General features: G+C 21.7%; 5 protein-coding genes across 5 annotated transcripts; 4 read left to right on the top strand and 1 right to left on the bottom strand.

Annotated features, from left to right (window-relative positions):
- Positions 1-181: 181 nt before the first annotated feature.
- PVVCY_0802160 (nitric oxide synthase, putative) lies at positions 182-2,422 on the bottom strand (the record flags this gene model as incomplete). Its single annotated transcript, XM_008627015.2, has 1 exon — positions 182-2,422. The coding sequence occupies one exon, from the start codon at positions 2,420-2,422 to the stop codon at positions 182-184; it is 2,241 nt and encodes a 746-aa protein (XP_008625237.2).
- A 1,336-nt stretch (positions 2,423-3,758) lies between these two features.
- On the top strand, positions 3,759-4,457 carry PVVCY_0802150 (OTU domain-containing protein, putative; the record flags this gene model as incomplete). The annotated part of the gene is made up of 1 exon (XM_008627014.2): positions 3,759-4,457. The coding sequence occupies one exon, from the start codon at positions 3,759-3,761 to the stop codon at positions 4,455-4,457; it is 699 nt and encodes a 232-aa protein (XP_008625236.1).
- A 786-nt stretch (positions 4,458-5,243) lies between these two features.
- PVVCY_0802140 (DNA-directed RNA polymerase II subunit RPB3, putative) lies at positions 5,244-6,245 on the top strand (the record flags this gene model as incomplete). Its single annotated transcript, XM_008627013.2, has 1 exon — positions 5,244-6,245. One exon carries the CDS (start codon positions 5,244-5,246, stop codon positions 6,243-6,245), a length of 1,002 nt encoding a protein of 333 aa, XP_008625235.1.
- Positions 6,246-7,136: 891 nt separating this feature from the next.
- On the top strand, positions 7,137-8,509 carry PVVCY_0802130 (3-oxoacyl-[acyl-carrier-protein] reductase, putative; the record flags this gene model as incomplete). The annotated part of the gene is made up of 5 exons (XM_008627012.2): positions 7,137-7,235; positions 7,327-7,515; positions 7,624-8,106; positions 8,257-8,307; positions 8,420-8,509. 5 exons carry the CDS (start codon positions 7,137-7,139, stop codon positions 8,507-8,509), a joined length of 912 nt encoding a protein of 303 aa, XP_008625234.2.
- A 942-nt stretch (positions 8,510-9,451) lies between these two features.
- PVVCY_0802120 (conserved Plasmodium protein, unknown function) lies at positions 9,452-20,654 on the top strand (the record flags this gene model as incomplete). Its single annotated transcript, XM_037634249.1, has 3 exons — positions 9,452-9,553; positions 9,647-9,730; positions 9,825-20,654. 3 exons carry the CDS (start codon positions 9,452-9,454, stop codon positions 20,652-20,654), a joined length of 11,016 nt encoding a protein of 3,671 aa, XP_037490372.1.
- Between the last annotated feature and the right edge of the window lie 122 nt (positions 20,655-20,776).

Genomic DNA, 20,776 nt, shown 5'->3' with positions numbered 1-20,776 from the left:
TTTACTAGCCAATGTAGAAAAAAAAAGTTAATAATAAATTAATAATATAAAACAAAAAAAAATATTCATAGAAAAATAGCTATAATGACAATAAAATTATGAACATGTCATAAAAAAAGCGAAAAGAAAAAAAAATTTTAATTAAAGCTATTTTAACTATAACTTATAAACTAATTAAGTATTACCAAGTTTCCTCGAAAAATCGTCCTGATTTCTTTAATTTTTTTATAAATTTTTTATCATTTTTCTTATTATTTTCACATAAATTATTAATTGTTTGTTTCACATCTTTACCCATTTCAGTATTTCCACATATGTATACATATGCACCTTTTTGTATCAAGTTACACACAAGCTCCTTTTGCTCACAAATTAAATCTTGTACATAAATTTTATTACTTTGGTCCCTTGAAAATGCTAAATAGGCTTCATCAATATATTTGTTTTCCAAAGCGTCCATTATTTCTTTTTCATATAGAAAATCTATTCCTTTTTTTCTGCAACCATAGAATAATATTCTTTTATTTTTTTTATTTAATATTTCATTTTTTTCACGTTTTTGGTCAAAAATTTTAAATTCTGTAAGAAAAGCTTTAAAAGGGGCTATTCCTGTTCCTGTAGCAATCATTATAATGCTGGTGTCTCCTAAATTTTCGGGAAGTGTAAATATTGATGTTTTAACATTAAATTTTAATATATCATTTGGATATAATTCTTCTGTTAAATAATATGAGGAAGAACCTTTATACCACCGTCTTTCACATAAATTTCGTAATTTTTTTTCAGTAATATTTGGTAACATATTATTATTTTTAAAACTTTTTAATGCCTTTCGAAGAGAATGAATAGGATATTGTTTTTTTTTTACAGTCAGTGTAATAGTGTCTGGATCATCTTTTGGAGAAGAAGATATTGTATAGCTTTTTGGGGCAATTTTAGGAATTAATTGTAAAAATGGTGTTAATTCAAATATGGCACTTTGCATGAATATATCTACAAATTCGATAAATGTCATATCAAATTCTTTGCATATATTAAAAAATGTATTCCTTTTATTATTTGATAAAATATAATTAAACATTTTAAGTTCTTCTATATCTTTAATAAAACATTTAAAGTTGTTTAAAACATTTACTCGAGGTATAGTTGATAGATCGCAATAGCATTGTAAGGCTTCTTCAATTGTGCATGGTGTTGGAAACGGAATATTCATGGAATTATTATTATTGTCATTATTTTTATTATGATTTTTATTTATTAATATATCATTTTTCTCATTATTAGTACTATTTAAATGTCCTGTATTATCATATTTTCTTAAATTTTTATTATTTCGTTCTACAAAGATAAATTTTTTATTTTTGTCAGTTTCATTTATATTTAATCGTTTCAACCACCAATCTGTGATTTCTTTTGAATTTTTTGTTAAAACAACTAAAGTATCAGCAGACTTGTATTTAATATTTTTTGCTGATATAATTATATGATTAACTTTATCAGAATTAGTAGAATTATCTACATTTTTTAACAAATTTGTATTAGATATTACAGTACCAGTATTGTGGTTAAAGTAAAATTTTCCTGTAAGACTTGTGGCTACAGGTTTATTAAACTGACCTTCTTGAGAAGTAGTATTATTTAATAAATTACTAGTATGATGGTTTGTTTCATTTTTCTTATTATCTTCTTCCATATCCTCAAATTTTATATCGAGTTTTATGTCAGGAAGAGTTTTCCAATCCACTAGCTTAATAACTTCTTCTTTGATAAAATTAATTGGAATATGATCCATATTTAAAATTTTTGATAATTCTTTAAAAAATTTATTTTTCCATACTTCAAAATCATGGTAAATATTATCATCATCATCACCATATATAGTTTCACTAATTTGTTCTGCTTTAAAATTTTTAAGATAAGTTGTAAGTTTTTTTGCTATTTTATTAAAATGGCTATATTGTTTACTTCCTAAACCCATTATAGAATATTTTGTATTCCTAAAATATGTATTATTTATATCTAGTTCTTTTAGCCATTTAAAGAATTCGATAGCATTATCTGGTGGATCTCCATTTCCATATGTTGAAACAATGAATATACGAATGCCAAGTGTTTTTATTTCTTCTTTATCAAAATATTCTAAATCAATAATCTCTGCTTTTATATCAAATATTTCCTGTAAATTATAGCATAACTCTTTTGCAAATTGTTCCCCTGTCCCAGTTTGGCTACCAAAATATATTTTTACATTTTGGGCAATCGCATTATTTGCAAATTTTTTTTTTTTACTAGAATTTAAGCATTTTATTATACAGGCTACTATACTTTTAAAAGAATAAGTATTTTGAATTTTCCAAAGAAAGTATATATTACCTGTAAAAAATATAGAGTATGACAAAATCGTTTTCCAGTCCTTGCTCATTTTTTTCCCCTGTTTGCTTTCATTATTTTTTTGTTATATTATATTTTTACCATTTAAATTTTATTTCTTTTCTATTCAAACTTATAAAATATAAATCAACATATATAAATAAGAATAAATATATTTATATCGAATGGGAAAAAAACGGCATTACGAATGCACTATTTTGAAGTATCCCAAAATAAATAAAAATCCTTCTTTCTATATAAAATTATTTAATCAAAATTTTGTACCCCATTAATAAAAAAAAAAAAATAATAAAATAAAATAAAACACCAAATCAGAAATTGAAATGGTGAATATATAGATTATATCAATATTATAATATCATGGGTGTATTTTAAATATTATTTAAATGTAACTATTGTTTATCATTTGGATAAATTTAAAAAAATTTATATAGGCAACACATATTTTCATATATCAGCCATATTAACAGAAAGTTATTAATATTAGCTAGCTATATTTTCCAATTAAAAATATTTTTTTTTTTTTTTATAAAAGCAGTTAATAGGTCTAGGCTAAATAATACAATGAAAATGTTTATATGCATTGCTAAATAAATTGATCTTCTTTATCTGTTTAGAACACATGCAACCATATAAAATTTAGGATATTATAAAAAAGGGAATTTAACATGATTAAGGTTTTTGTTTTTTAATACTTTTTAATATTTTTAAATTATAAAATAGTAGAAAGAGGACCAAGTTGTAAACTATCTATGTGAATAATATTGGCTCTTAAGTTAATGAAATAAATGAATGAAGTTGCATATAATTGCATGCATTCATATGTAGACCTTGTTAATTAGTTTAGACGGGGTACTATAAAATTGTCTTATGTTTAAAATTGTAAAAAAAATAGAAAAATGGAAAAATAAAAAAATGAAAAAATGAAAAAGCATTTTCATATAATCATTACAATGTACATGTAAAAAATTGTTCTTATTTTTGCACACTTTGGGCACATGATAAAATAACCCATTTGAAAATTAGCATATATCCATATGATTATGTATTTATTTGTCATTAATAAATATTCATTTGTTAGGACATATATATTGCCACATTATGGTTGTTAAAAAATGGAAACATATATTTTTATTTAATGTTATAGACAAAGTGGAATTTCATAATTTAAATTTTTGTTCATACAATAGAATGTAAATATTATAAATAAATGGAAAATTTATATAGACTTGTGAAACTGTATAGGAAACTTTGGACGGATAAGGATATAGCAGACAAAATATAAACTAGCTTTTATATAGCCACCATTTTTTTATAACCAGAATATAATTACTTTTGTGTTTATGAAAACCGTAGGAAGTATAAATATGACTAACTTCTTGACAATAAAATGGAGAAAAATAAAATACAAGTATATGGCAACGAAATTGAAAATTGCAAAACGGGATGAAGATGATGATAAAATTGAACAAAAAATATATAATAATTTAAATGTAAATAATTTTGAATATATATTAAAATCTATACAAGAATCAAAACAAAAAAATAGAATTAAAAAATGTAATAGTCTAGATAGATATATATCATTTTTATTAAGAAAAAATAAATTAAATAAAGAAAATTATAAATATAAAAGAAATATATTACAAGTTCATTTATTAGCTATAGGTTGTGAATTAGTTAAAATTATAGGAGATGGAAATTGTTTATTTAGATCTATTTCATATAATTTATTTGGAAAACAAATATATCATATGTATATTCGTCAAGCATGTGTTGAATATATGCTAAACTATAAAGATGAATATTCTATATATTTTGAAGAAGGGGATTTTAATAAATATATAAAAAATATGTTAAATGATGGGTATTGGGGTGATGAACTATGTATTAAAGCCATAGCTGATACTTTTGATTGTGTTGTATATATAATAACATCAAATCCTGATAAATGGTTATTAAAATATGAACCAAAATATAAAACTAATCATCAACCCAAGAAATGCGTTTTTTTGGCTTATTCATGCCCTATTCATTATGACTCTCTCAAATTAATAAAATTGTAAATAACCTCAGTAAAAATAAACGTAATATCCATTTTCAACATATTTCATAAGTGGGGAAAGTTTGTTTATCTGCAACAGTTTTGTATGATTATGTGTTACTATGCATATTTCTCATTGTTAATAAATATTATTTTCTGAACATATTACTGTATTTTTATCAATGTTTTTTAGCTACCTCATATTATGTAAACCATTTTAATCGACAACTCTATACGTGTAAAATGATGATCATATATAATACTTGTTTTTTAATAAGTTAAGAGAATTATTTTTTACTAATTAAAATTTTCATATATGTCATTCTTATGAACAAATTTAATTCCTCAAAAAAAATAATCATGCATTTTAAAATTTTTTTTTGTCATATAAATACGTATTGTATATATGCCTATGTAAGGGTCATGACTGAGTAGGAATAATATGCCCCCTTGCATTATTGAAGTTAATTCTGGAAAAAATATAATTAAAAAAAAATAATAATAAAAAAATATTACTGCTCATAAATTTGTTTTAAACATAAATTAATTATAAAAATAAATATAATGATTTCTTAGCATTTTTTTTTAATAATTTGGTGATATTGGAAATATTAATGTATCAACGGCAGTATCACTCTGAAAAAAAAAAAAAACATACGACATGATAAAAAAAAATATACTTGTAAAATAAATATAGCTAGCTAGGGTAGTACATAACTTTAATGGCTATTGGAATAAAAGATAAAACAAAATTCTACTCTTAGCAAAATTTTTGAGCTTTGATAAAACTTCCTTTGGCATATCCAAAATGATGATGAGCGGAGATAATTCAAAAAAACATGAAATAGAAATACAAAGTATATCAAAAAATGAAATGAGATTTATATTATATAACAGTAATACAGCATTAGCAAATGCCCTTAGAAGAATAATGCTATCAGAAGTCCCAACATTAGCAGTTGATATAGTTAATGTATATGAAAACACAAGTCCATTTCATGATGAATTTATAGCACATAGAATAGGTTTAATACCTATAGATAGTAGAAACATAAAAAGTTATGAGTTTAGAGAACGATGTAAATGTAAAGAAACTTGTTCTCGATGTACTGTTCAATATATTATTGAAGTAAAATGTAATAATGCTAATAAAATAGATGTATCACATTATGATATAGAAGCACTAGATCATGAACCTAATATTCCTATGCCTATACCCAATGATAATAAACATAATAATATTGATAAAATGGACACTGCTATACCTATTGTCACATTATCTAAAAATCAAACTCTACATATGAAATTAACAGCCACAAAAGGAATTGGGAAAATGCACGCAAAATGGATACCAGCTAATGTATCCTATATAATTGATCATAAAATTGTAATTAATCATCAGGAAGTTGATAAAATGCCAAAAGAACATAAATTAATAATATCTAATAATTTAAATCCTGATTGTTATATATTAAAAGAAATGGATGATGATCGAGATGTTGAATTACAATTAAGTGAAAATATGTCAGTTGTGATGGCAGAAAGTTGTAGAGATACATTAACCGAATTAGGATATAATAAAGATATTGTTAAAATTATTTATGATGAAACTAGATTTCATTTTAAAGTTGAATCAGTTGGTTCAATGCCTCCTGAACAGATTGTTGAAATGGCTATAGAAATTTTAGAAAGTAAGTTAAAAGACTTAGAACCACAAATTAAAGCCTCATTTTATTCTATTGAGGAGGTTGCAAAGCAACTAAAGGAACAGGGAGTATCCCTATATGGAATTCAATTGGATTTGGAATAATTCATACGAAGCAGTCATATTATTGCTGTGCATGTAATTCATTTTCATGCATTTCAATTGTATACAACAAATTAATTCTCCTCATAATATTATAATTTTTTGAGTGCAGTGATTTTGCATATCTCTGTATAATTTTTTAAATTTTTTAAATGCGTTCATTTGGCATTTCCATAACATGTATATCTACATCAGTAGTAAGCTCCTTTATGTTTTATGCTTGTTATGTTTTTATTCATCATATTGAACGTTTTTATTAATGGGCCCACATTGGGTAACTATCGAAAAAACTAACAAAACATTAATTCATCGTTTTATCAAAACTGTTATAAATACTTAAGCATATTGTATAAGTTTGAGAAAAACGAAAAAAGTTATGCGACCTATATATGTACACACATTTTTAGTTAACCAATTTAAATATGTTAAATTTTAAAAAAGTTTTACACAATAATTGTGTGTGCCAATTGTAAGGAGCAAAGAATACACATTCCCCCCATTATTGTGTAACGGTTTTAAAATATCCCTAATCTTGCCATATAAGCATATATAATATATGATTTTTTATTTATTAAAAATAGGTGGTTGTATTTTATTTTATAAGTATTTATATGCTCTCAAAAATATATTAAAAAATAAATTACAAACAAAATACCATAATGTATAATGTTGTATAAAAATAAACAAATAAACTGTGTGTATTATTTGTTGTTTTAAAAAATAATTATTTACACATAAACCTATATGTAATAAATTGTAATAGAAAGCAAAAAGAGCCACCATATATAGAGAGAATTATTCTTCGGATAAAGTGTAGTTATATGTAGTTACCAAACAAATTATTTTAAAATAGGATATAAACATATCTCATTAATTTTAAAATAATATTTATAAATGAATAAAATGTGTGTGTTGTATAAATTATTATTATGTTTTTTTTTTATACAAACATTGGAGTGTTATAGGGTCCCGAATGTCCAAAATCTGAATAAGGTATTTAATTGAAACTTTTTATAGTTCACTATCACTATATTGTTACACATTATTTTGTTATTCCTTTGTTTTTTATCATTTTTTATTTTAGGTTAATCCAAATAGCTACCTACGAGCAAGCCGTGATTTAAACTTATGGGGGAATAATAAAGAAAACAAATATTATTGTGGGGAAAATAAAGTAGCTTTAGTAACAGGAGCAGGAAGGGGGATAGGACGATCCATTGCAAAAACATTAGCTAAATCTGTTTCACATGTTTTATGTATAAGTAAGACACAGGTATGCTAATTTATTATCCCAAAAAATATAAAGTATGAACAGCTAGCTTTTTTTTGAATAAATATTATAATAGCTAGTTTTTTTTTTTTTTTTTTTTTTTTTTTTTAGAAATCGTGTGATAGCGTTTCCGATGAAATAAATTCCCTTGGCTATAAAGCAACCGGATATTCTGTTGACGTGTCAAATAAAGAAGAAATAACCGAATTAATTAATAAACTATTAACAGATCATAAAAGTATAGATATACTAGTTAATAATGCAGGAATAACAAAAGATAATGTATTTTTGCGTATGAAAAATGAAGAATGGGAAGACGTAATAAAAACAAATTTAAATTCACTATTTTATATAACTCAACCTATAGCTAAAAGAATGATTAGTAATAAATATGGAAGAATTATTAATATGTCTAGTATAGTAGGAATTACAGGAAACTTTGGACAAGCAAATTATTCTGCGTCCAAAGCAGGAGTAATTGGATTTACAAAAAGTTTAGCCAAAGAATTAGCATCGAGAAATATAACTGTTAATGCAATAGCCCCTGGTTTTATATCAAGTGACATGACTGATAAAATAAGTGATGATATAAAAGTAATATTTTTTTCAAAAAAAAATCAAACAAATTAATGTACAATAAAAAGGTTTATTATTTACAATTTTTTTTTCATAAATGTGGATTCGTCATTCATTTGTTTTATTCATACAACATACACACACACATATTCACAATTTATTTTTCAGAAAAATATTATTTCGAATATTCCTGTTGGAAGAATGGGAACACCAGAAGAGGTGAGTAACAAAATTTAATATAAAAATTAGACTATATTTATTTTAAGTCTTTTGTGATGTTCTATAAAAGTATATTCCTACATTATTTGATTCATCATGACTTTTTTTATAGATTGCAAATATGGTAGGATATCTATCTTCAGAAATTGCAGGATATATAAATGGAAAAGTGTTTATAATTGATGGTGGATTATCAAGTTAAAATTTTTTAATATTTATTTTTAATATGTAATTAGGTATCATATATAATTGCATATACATGCATACATGCGTTTTTTAAAGGCTGTACTTTTTTTTTATCTTTTAAATAGTATAAATAAAATTTAACAAATAACTATTCAAAAAAAGAAACATATAATAACCGATTTTTAATAAAATGAGATTAATTCATTAAGTATACATGTTTTAAAGCAATTATAATATTTTATAGAACAAATTTTGTTCTTTATTTTAGTCTAATTTATAAGTATAAAATATGTATTGTCATATGTATATATAAATACGTACATATAAATTTAATATATAGGATTATGAATATAATATTTATAAAAATATGTTTTTATCAAAAAGGTGTTTCCTTAAAATTTATGTATTTATTTAATATAATTATTATTTGTAGTTTATTTTATTTTTATTGTGCTTAATAAGTTCTCATTCAATTTTTTTTTTTTTTTTTACACGGATTTATAATTTTTCCAAAAAGCGTATTGAAATATTATTTATGTTAAATTGTATAATATTATATGTTGTTCTATAGTAATATAAATATTTAAACACATAATTAGTATCTTTTTGTTTTTTTAAAAAACGCATTTAAAATTCTACATTGATTTATGTATACTATAAATATAAGCCCATTTATTTTTTTTTCGTTTTTTTGTTTCTTATTTATGGAACATTGTAACAATTTTGAATTATAATCAACTATTTTTTCATTATTAAAAAAAAAAACACAAGAATACTTATGTAGGTATATTTGTATTTTTGAGTTACATCATCATTTTGATATTCTATATAAACACAATGCACAGTTGGAGAATAATTAAAGATTGAACACTATTTTTTCTACTATTTTTATATTATATTTTGTTTTTTCCGTATTTTCAAATATATTATATGAATATGTATTTTATATCCTTTTAAAATGATAACAATTCAAACTACACAAAGTACTAATGAAGTTAATTTCATAATAAAAGGGAAATTCATTAAACATCAAGAAAATTATTTTATTCTCACAGCAAAGGTAGACATATGTGTATGATTATGCATTTTACTTATGATGTGTTTGAAACTGGTTGTTGATTAAGTTGTATTTTTTTATTTTTTAACTTAACAGGATAGCTACCTAGAATTATTGACATGCGACTTTAAGGAAACCATATATGTGCAAAATACATTTTTAAAAATAATATTTTTACAAGTAAATTTTAAATAAACAATATAAATATGTTTATCTTTTTGTAACTATTCATATGTATAAATATGTCTGCATTTTTTTATTCTCTTTTTAATAGCTACTTGAAGACAAAGGCCATGACAAATTTATTATCGTTGATGAAAGATTAAACTTTCGAATTTTAAAGTTTGATCGAACTTTTGTTGAATGTTGTTTTATTGGAAATTTATATTCTAAAAAATTAAAAATATATTCAAAAATAATTAAATTAAAAAAAAATGATCAAATTGACAAGATCCAATATGGGTACCATAAATATATTAGCATTTGTAAATCAACCAACTCTTTTTTAATTTCAATTGAAAATTTTTTATATGTAAAAAAAGTAAAAATAAATGAAAAATACAAAAATAAATCTGACATAAAATATTTTAATGAAAACCACAAAATATGTTGCGATAATATACAAAAAAAAAACAAATCTAAATTTAGTAAAAAAAAAAATAAAAATTTAAAAAAAAAAGACAATGAGGAATGCTTACACACTATAGTGAAAGAAGATAATAGTTCACATATTTATAAAATAAAAAAAAATAAAAATAATTTTTTAAACCCAAATGGTAATGATAAACATAGTACATATGAATGTAGATATATAATTAATAGTACAGACAATGAGAATATATTTTATAGAATTATTAAAAATGTAGAAAATGGATTTACATTTTTTAAATTTTCGAAAAATATAACCTTTATAACATATATAGAATGGAAACACAATGATTTTAGCTATTTAAAATGGTGGGATAAAATTCGAAAAAAAAAAAAAAAAACTTCAATTTCGTATAGAATGTATGAAACAGATACTAATCATAACAACACACGCATATATAGAAAAATTCAAAACAACTTAAAAAATAAAAATAACATAAATAGTGAAAATAACATTAATTTTTATCATTCTACATATGAAAGCGAAATTGAAAATGGCAATAAAAACGGCATGCTTACAAAGGGGATACATAAAATTATTAAGAAGAAACCAATACGTAGCATTTCTAACAATTTATTGTATGTACAAACTAAAAAAATATTTCAAAAAAAAACAAAATGGAATTTAATTTCTATTCCAGGGGTGAACATTCAAAATGATACTAAAGAGGTTGCAAAGGAAGACAATTGTAATAACAAAGAAAATAAAATGCACACAATTTTTGACAAGCCAAACAAAAATATGTGTCACAAAATGAATGAAGAATTAGAGAATTATCATGATGAATTTATATATTGTACAAATTTTAAAATAATTTTTTTAGTACATTTTTTAAAAAATAATTGTACTTATTATGAATTTATAAAAAATATTTTATTTTATTCAAAGAGAATATATAACGAAATTATAGACCTAAAGAAACGGCTTTTTTTTAGTAACAATACATACAATAGTAACAAGATTGATAATTCTTTTTTGAAAAAAAAAGACATATATATTGTAAAAAAATATAAAAAAGAATATTATAAAGATATAAATTATTTAAAAATATGGAGTAAACAAATTAAAAAAATAAAAATAATTGATTTTATAAGTCTTCACAATCTTATTAATAGTTACAATAATAAGTATACTCACAATTTTAATACATGCTTAATTTGTCAACACTTTTTTAAAAAGTTTATTTATCTTATTAAAAAATATAACATAAATAATGATAGTAAAAATCGGATGGATAAATTTGGCATTTTTAAAAATGTCGCTTTTTATTCTGAACAGCAAGAAATAAATGTATTTTTTTTATTTAATATTATGATAAGAATAAAATTATTATTATTTTATTTTATTATATTATTTTATTCTACTAACAATGCAATTAATAAAGAAACAATATTTTCATTTCATATTTTAAGAAGAAAGACAAAAAATCCAAAAATAGTATATGAGATATTAATTCAATTACACCTTTTAAATGTTTTCTTTTTTCATATTTTAAACTTTTTATTTATTTCCGATGATACAAATTGTGGTATATATGACAATTTACACACAATCAAAACGAATGAAAATATACATGAACAGCCAAATAATATAGCTAGCGAAAAAAACATACAAAATAATAATGAACTATTTTTAGTACACACTAAACTATCTTTACTAACCAAATTTATGAAATTTGATTTGGATGATGATAAAACTAGTGAAATAAAAAGTTCTACTTCCGTTGGAGAAAATATCGAGCAGTACTACACAAATCCAAAACATGAAATGTCTCTATATTATGAGCAATTAAAAATTATTATCATAAACACAATACACCTTCATTTTATATCTCTTAAATTGCTAAATGTAATGAAATTTAATTACCGTAAAGTTTGTAAAAAGTTGTATCCAAAGGGTGCCGAGGGATGTAAAAATAATAAAAAAAGCCAAACAAGCCAAAAAGATTGTAAAAAGAAGCACCATGCCAAATTAAGTAACGGTGTGAGTAAAATTGTAATCATAGCTTATAACGAAAGAGATGAAACAAATATTATGTTTTTAAATATTCGAAATAAAAAAGGAAAAAATATAGGCATACATGGCAACCATAATAGTAGTAACATATCTGAATATCAGATAATACCAAAAGCCAAATTAAAAATTCCCTTAAATGTTGTTAAGATTGAAAAAGTAATGAAAAATATTTTTGCTTTGTTTACAAAAATAGGGATATTTTTATTTTCATTTTCTAGCATATATGATCCAAATATAACATTAATCAATTATTACATTTACAATTCTAATGATATAGAATATATTTATAAATTTGAGTTTTTTAAAATTATAAAGAAAAAAAATTATTATAAAGAAGTTAAAGAGGATATATTATTTTCTGATTTTTATTCTGAAGCAAATAATTTGAATAATTTTATTAACATGCCAAATAATAACACTGATGAAGTTATTAAAGCTTGTTCTGAATTCTTTTGTACTTTAAAAAATAAAAAAAAGTTGATGTACTATGATAAAGAATTTCTTAATAAAGCTCAATTTAAATTTCAAAATAATTTGTTTAAACCTTTTAAATATTTAAAAAATTTGAATAATATACCATATTTAGATAGTTTTTATTTGTCTACATTTGAATATAATTATAAATTTAAGATTTTTGAAAAAATGTTTAAAAAAAACATTTCGATGTGTTATTCTTCTATGATGTCTACTTCTTTTATATTAGATATAGAGGAAAATGGACAGATTGAAAAGGGCGTCAATTACATTGATAAGAATATAAATTACACTAACCTTTTTTACAAGCCACGAATATTAGAGAGTAGAAAAAGGAAGTCTTTGCAAGATAACCCAGTTAAACATTGTGAAAAAAAAAATGGAAAATGCACATCAAATGGCAATAAATATTGTACATCCCTCGAAATTAGTAAAACATATTTTACAAGAATGCACAAAAATAATGAAAAATATGATAGCGAAAACGAAAAAATGTTGAGTGAAAAATATACCGATACAAGCTCAGAACATAATACCAATTTTAGCACTACCAATAAAAAAGATAGAAAAAAAAAACGCTCGAAAAAGGTAAACTTATCGCAGCTAATTACAGTACCAAATATGATAATCCTACAATTGGACACAATAAAAATGGATAATAAAATTTTTGCACACACATTATTTAACATACGCTACTTAATTATTGATCATGTAAAAAAAACAACACATTTAATTTTTATACTTTATAATTACAAGAATAATCGAATTTTAATATATAGAAATAATTTCGAAGGATATAGTTTTTATGAAAATGAAAAAAATATGTTTAAAAATATTTTTTTACAAGTAAAAAGTGTATTTTGTTTGACAAGCACGACCAATGTGATATATGACAAGGCTAAAGAAAAACAATTTGATAAAAAAAATATGAACAAGTCAGAAAATAATAGCAACTTTGATATAGATCGATCTTACAAGAATAAAAAACAAATGAAAGAAAGCATTTTGTTGATTTTGAAAGAAGAAAAATCTGATATTGCAGTTGTAGTAAAATCAGTTGTTTTATTTAATAAGAAGAAACAATTATATAGTTTTAAAAGCTTCTTAAATTTATTTTATGCATATAATAAAATAAAATCAATTAAGGATTATAAATATAAATCAAAAATAATTAACAATAATTCAAATATGTTTCAACATGATACTTTTAGTGAATTACAAAAAATTCAAAACATAAAAAATGAACCAAATGAATATTTAAAAAATAAAGATAATAATTCTATATTTGAAATAAAAAAAGTGAAAAAAAATTTAGGATATAAACTATTTATAGTTGATAAAAATGACAATTTATACAAAATAATGGCTGGATATAGTTTATTATTAGGGAGCGATAAAAAAAAAATAAATTTAGGCTTACAATCCTGCTTAAGTACTGCTTATAAAAATTCAAATTTTTGTAACAATAGCTTTTTTTTTATCAGTATTAATAAATATTTTAACATTTTGTGTATATCTAATTATTTTAAAACAATTTTTTCTTTCATTTTATGTGATAATATATGCAATTATTTCGAGGATTCCATTTTGCTGTCCAAAAAGTTTAGTGAAAAATTGGCTAGTCAGGAAAAAAAAAATAAAAAAAAAATAAACAAAAATACTAATAAATTTTATATACTTACCGATGAAGAAATAAGCAAGTTAAATTTTTTGCCTCATAAAATATTGTTTACAAAAAGGATTTATAAAAGTAGAGATATTATATATATAATTTTTTTAAATCATATAAGTATACGTATTAATAAATATAAGGTGTGTGCAAATACTGATCAAATTATAAGCTTTATTGATTTTTTTGAAATCGAATTTGAAAATAAAAGTATAGTTAATCATTATTATCAAGACAATTTTTTATGTCTATCTTATACCAATAACACCGTTGACCTATTTTACATTGATTTTGTAAATAACCGATTTTTTCTTTTAAATTCTGTTAATTCAAGATCACCTATTTATTCGATCTACCTATTGATACGTGCAAAAAGTAGAAAAAATATAGCCAGAAAAAATGGCAAGGCTGGCACAAATTTCTCGGATTTTGAGGGCTCTCAAACCGATGACCATGTAATAATTTGCTTAGGAAAGAAAAGACAATGTGAAATCTTTGTGTATTATTTAGAGAAAAAAAATAGTAATAATATCAATGAAGATCCCACCATATACTCTCATTTTAATTATAATAAAATTGGTAGAGAAGGGAATATAAAATATAAGTATGACAATATAAATGAAAAAAATTGTTATTATATGTTTAGGGAAAATAAAGAAATGAATATTAAAATGGAGAAAGAGAAATATAGTGATACAATTATCTGTATAAAAAATGAGCATAATTTTATTATAGACACTTTAAATGACCAAATAAAAATTACTAGCATAATTAAATTAAACAGTTTTATATTGATTGGTACAAATATAGGTGTTGTAAAAGTTTATGATATATTTAATGATATGGGCTTAAAGAAATATAATAAATTATATTTGAATTATTTTTTATTTTGTAAAACTCAAAAAATAATAACAAAAGTATATGACGAATTTTTATTAGGTAATGGGTGTATAAATTTTATTAACATTGAAAAAGTAGTTAAAAATAAAATTCAATGTAGTGATAAAAAAAATAAGAAAATTTATTCCTCTTATAAAAAAAATGCATATGTTCCAGTATTTTGTGAAAATAATTTATATATGTTTTTATCAAGTACGATTAAATCCTATAAATCAAATAATAATTGCAAATTTCATAAAAACGGATGTACTACAAAATTGGCAAAGAAACTCAATTCCAATATTGCCAACTTATTCAATGTCGAGAAAAAATATATTAACAATAATTTTTTTAAATTAGAAAATATTGGATCTGACAAAATAAGAAATAAAAACATTTTTCTTATTCCTTTAAAAATATGTATAAATAATAGATCATATACACAAAAAAATTACAAACACAATAGGCATGAACACGAATTAACAGGTCAGGCTACAACTGGCAACGATCTATTTTGGCATATTTCTAACCAAAACAAAGAAAAATATAATGAAAAAAAGGATGAAAATTGTTGTGAAAATTATTGTGAAAATGAAATGACAACTAGTTGGGAAACACACAAATTGAAGAACTACATTAACAACAAGGTGGTGAAAGTAAAAAATTATATAAGCCCCAACAATATAATACTAATAAAAAATAATAATAAAAATAATTTTATTTTTTTAATTATAATATCAATTAATAATGAATTAAAGATAGGGGTAGTTAAAAAAAGTGTCTTATGTTTCCCTGAAAAGTACTCTTTAAACAATTTAAAAATCCATAAATTTGTTGAAGGAAATACATCAAATGAGTTTAGTTATTATTTTAAAAATGGGGTAATATATTCAAGGCAAACTCACCAAAAAGATAATATTAAAACTTTATTAAGCTTAAAAAATATGAACAATTCAGGTAAAAAAAAAACTGTGTGCAATAATAAATATATTGGTTGTGATTGTGGAAAAAAGACAAACCCATTGAAGTTTGATAAATCAATTATAAATATACACACAAATCAAAATATAAAAAATATATTTCATTTAAATTTGGATAGAAATTATATATTAAAAGAAGCTTTTCAAATTTGTACATGTAAAGAAAGAGAAGATATATTAAATTGGATAAATGAAAAAATAAAGGACGAGGAAAAAGAACAAAGTATATTAAGCCTATTTAATAGTTTAAAAGATAATAAAAAAGATAAATATATTAATAATAAAGAAAAAAATGATAAAAATCAAACTAATTTATTATATATTTATAATAATATATTTTTAAAGGATAATAATATTTTTGTAAAAAATAAACATATATTATATCTTCTTCGAGATAAATATATAAATTTTAAAAATAATATTTATTCCTTTTTATTTTTTATTATAATAATTTTAAAATATAAATTAACTAGCTTTTTTCAAAATGAATTAGTTCAATTTAATTTATTTATAAATGGCTATTATCCATATGATGTTGAACAGTTAGATATGCTAAATGAATTTGAAAAAAAAAAAAAAATATATAAATCTGCGAATAAAATATGTAAAATGTTAAATGCCTTATTTTATCAAAAAAAAGAAAAAATAAATAAAAATAATCAAATTTCTGATTTAGCTTGTTTAGAAAATAATTACACAAGTCATAAAAAAAGGAACAATGTTGACAACGTCCTAAGTTTGAATGAAGATAGGTTTAGAGAAAATCTCGATGAAAACATTTTTGTAAAAAGACAAAAAATGTTAAAGGATCAAAATTGTGACAGTTCTCTTATTTTCAACAACCAATATAAAGAAATCAATAAACATAATTGTTTATATTATACATATAATAATGTAGAATTGGATAAAAATTGTTATACCCCCATAAGAAACGAGTATAGTGATGAAACATGTAGAGATTTATATAAACTTATAATTAATAAAATTAATGTTGATCAAAATATAGAACGAGGAGATACACATTTTGGTGGCATAAAAAAGGAAGGTAAAAATAATTATCGATTAGCAAGCATAAAAGCTAATAATCAATGTTGTACAGGTAGAAATAAACGAACACCAGTTCATAATTTAAACTTTGTTATTATACACGTAAGAGGTAGTAAATATAACTTTAGTAATATTATAGAATACTACAAAATAATTAACTCTAAAAATGTAGTAAGACATAACAAAATTGCGACAAAATTTGACAAGGAAAACTTATGTGGCATGTACAACCTCAATGAGGATAACAAATTTTGGAAAAAGAGAAAAAAGGGATATATAAAAATTATGAATAAAATTATTGAAAAAAATAATTATTTTTACACAATTTTAAAAAATTCAAATAAAATAAACAAAAATTTGAAAAGAAAAAAGAATGAATCAAACAATAAACAAGGAAGGAAAAAAAGACATTTTTATCGTTATAGAAATATATTTAAAAAAAGTTGGGAAAATTTAAATAAGTTTAAAGAAGAGTGTGCCATAAAATATGGCTATAAAATAAAAAGTTATAAATATAAAAATTTCGAAAAAAAAAAAATAAATAAAAATAATATAAATAATTATGAAACATATGATTGTCTTTTTGTATATATCAACAGTATAAGTTACAAAGTTAAGAACATTGCTTTTTGTAATTTAAAAAATAATTTTAATAAAAAATTTAACTTATCAAATAAGGAAATATATTTTATTATGCGCTTAGTAGGTAATTATGTTTACTTGATCAACTTTCGAACATATGTATCTTTTTGGATAAATATAAAATATATCAATAAACATATTTTTATTCTTAAATTGACAAAGAAAAATAATAAAAATCACGTCAAAAAAATGGATGAAAATGTTTACACATATGATGAGTTAAAAAAAAGGGGAATAGACACAAACTTGTTGAAGAACTCATTGAATGAAGAAAACATTTTTCTGTTTAAAAAAATAAGACGAGAAAATATTATTAATTTGTTTTATAAGAATGTGACTACAAATCCTATTATATATATTAATAGAAACATGAAAAATGTAAGCATATTTTTAAATAAATATATTATATATACACAAAAAAATAAAATAATTCTACTAAAAATAATTTTGTCAGAGGATAATAGAAATTTGGATAGCCATAAAAATAGGGACGTAGAAGTTTTCGAAAATTCTAGAGAGTTAAACTTTTCAGAGTTGTATAAAAAGTTTATTGAAGATGACAAAATAATTAACAGAAATGTGAAGGACACTAAAAATAATGAGATGAGTGAAAATGAATATTTAAGAAGTTTAATTATTAAAAAAAAACAAAGACTTACTGAAAATGCGAGAAGAAATATGTTTACTAGCAATACTAATGAAACTAGTAGACGACACGAAAGAATTGATGATAATAATAGGAGGGATAGAAATACAAATGAAAGTGCAACTACTTTTACACTTCCAACATATGGTGAGCTTTATGAAAACTATAGAGCTAATATGGTTCGAAATAGAATCGATGCCTTTTTAGGAAAAGACAGAACAAATGATAAACAAAAATATAATTTTGAAGATATAAATAATTATGTATTTGATAATTTTTTTAATTACAATGATTTAAATTTTTTTAAAAAATTTAAATATGGATTAATAGAATGTTGTAATAGTACAGATAATTATGAAGATATAATTGATATGAAAACTTTTGAAAATAAAATAATAATAATTACAAAAAATTATTTAAAAATGTATGAATATAATGAATTAAAAAATGTATTTTTTTTACGTTCTATAAAATCTATATATAAAATTATATTGTCTATAGAAAAAAATAATAGTAATAGTATTACTAAAGATAATATTATATATTCAAAACAAAATAATAAAATAAAATTATTCATATTTAATAATATAATTGATTATTTAAATGTTGTTTGTAAAAATTATTTATTTTTTTATAAAATATTTCAAAACAACATCATAAATATAGCTACCATAAAATTTAAAAATGATATACACATTTTATGTAAAAATAAATTATTTTACAACACTATAGGGTTTAATTTAAATATAAATAAAAAAGAATATATTACAGAAAGCTTTAGGAAGTATATAAGTATTTATGAAAACTTTTATTTAATAGATAAAAAATGTAATATATATAATATGTATATATCTCCATTAAAACAGAATAAACAAAATTACTACTTTGATCAAAATCGAAATATAGAAATTTGCTACGATTTAATGATTTTTTTACAAATTTTAATCGAAGGAAAAAAATGTAAAACACATCCACACCATTGGAAATACACAACAAAGACAAAACAAAAGAATGCTAAAAAAAAAAATAAAAAAATTGAAAAAAATATATATTATTATAAATATATTATGAAAAATAAGCACAAAAAATTCTTGTCTATATTCATAGATAGAGCAATAATATATATAAATAAAAAAATAATATTTTTAAAAAAATTATTTGAAAAAAAATCCAAAAATATATTCGAATTTGAATTGAAATTAAAAATATTTAATAGATTATTAAAATTATGTTCTTATGAATTTTATGATAAAAAAAATGGAATAGAATTATTAAATAGTATATATGATCAAAGACAAAATAAAAATATTACACCCTTTTCTATAATAAGTAGAAAAAATGATTATATTGATATTATACATAGTCAATTAGGTGATGTTGCTATTTTGCCTTTAAATAATTTCGAAGCTCAAAATGAAGAAGCAACAGCATTAAGTAATTGTATTCCCAATTCCAATATGACATGCCTTTCAAAAGATTTGAACATATCAAAGACTGTTAAAAATAATTACTTAAAAAGTGGTGAAAATTCTAAAAATTTATTGAACTTTCGAATTGGATTGAAAAAATGGAATGGAGGAAATATATGGATGGAAAAATTTACTATGGAAAAAATAAATGAAATGAATAAATATCGTATATATGATATAAATAGTTATAATGATGTTATAAAGAATAATATAAAAGATAATACACATTATGATGTTGATTATTATTATTTATTAGGCAATATATCAAATCCTGATAATATATTACATTCTAATAATGAAGCAGAAGACTATTACCAAACTGGTATACGACGAAATATCTTATTAAATAAATCTATAAATTTTATGTATTTACATTTTTTAATTAATATTTCTTATAATCCTAACAGTTTTTATCATATTAAAAAATATTTACATTTACATTCCTATTCTTCAAAAATATTTGAAAAAAAAAATTATTATATGAATATGGATTTGTTAAATATTATTTTTTATTTTGATAAGAATGCTTTACAACAATTAAAAAGTGCATTAACTATATTTCCAACAAACCCAACTATCGAAGAACTGTTTGATGCCGTATCTTCATTGTCTATGCCGTTTGATAATTCCTAACATTCCATACTATTCAAATCATTCATATTTACATTGTTATACTTTTTTTTTCCGTTTATTTGGTTGATAAGCACTATAGAATAATGAATATACACACATTGTGTCTTTCCATTTTGTTTGCT

Source organism: Plasmodium vinckei, assembly GCF_900681995.1.
Source record: "Plasmodium vinckei vinckei genome assembly, chromosome: PVVCY_08".
Lineage (NCBI taxonomy): Eukaryota > Apicomplexa > Aconoidasida > Haemosporida > Plasmodiidae > Plasmodium > Plasmodium vinckei.
The sequence above is the reverse complement of the archived record's forward strand: the minus strand, read 5'-3'. Positions and strand labels throughout refer to the sequence as shown.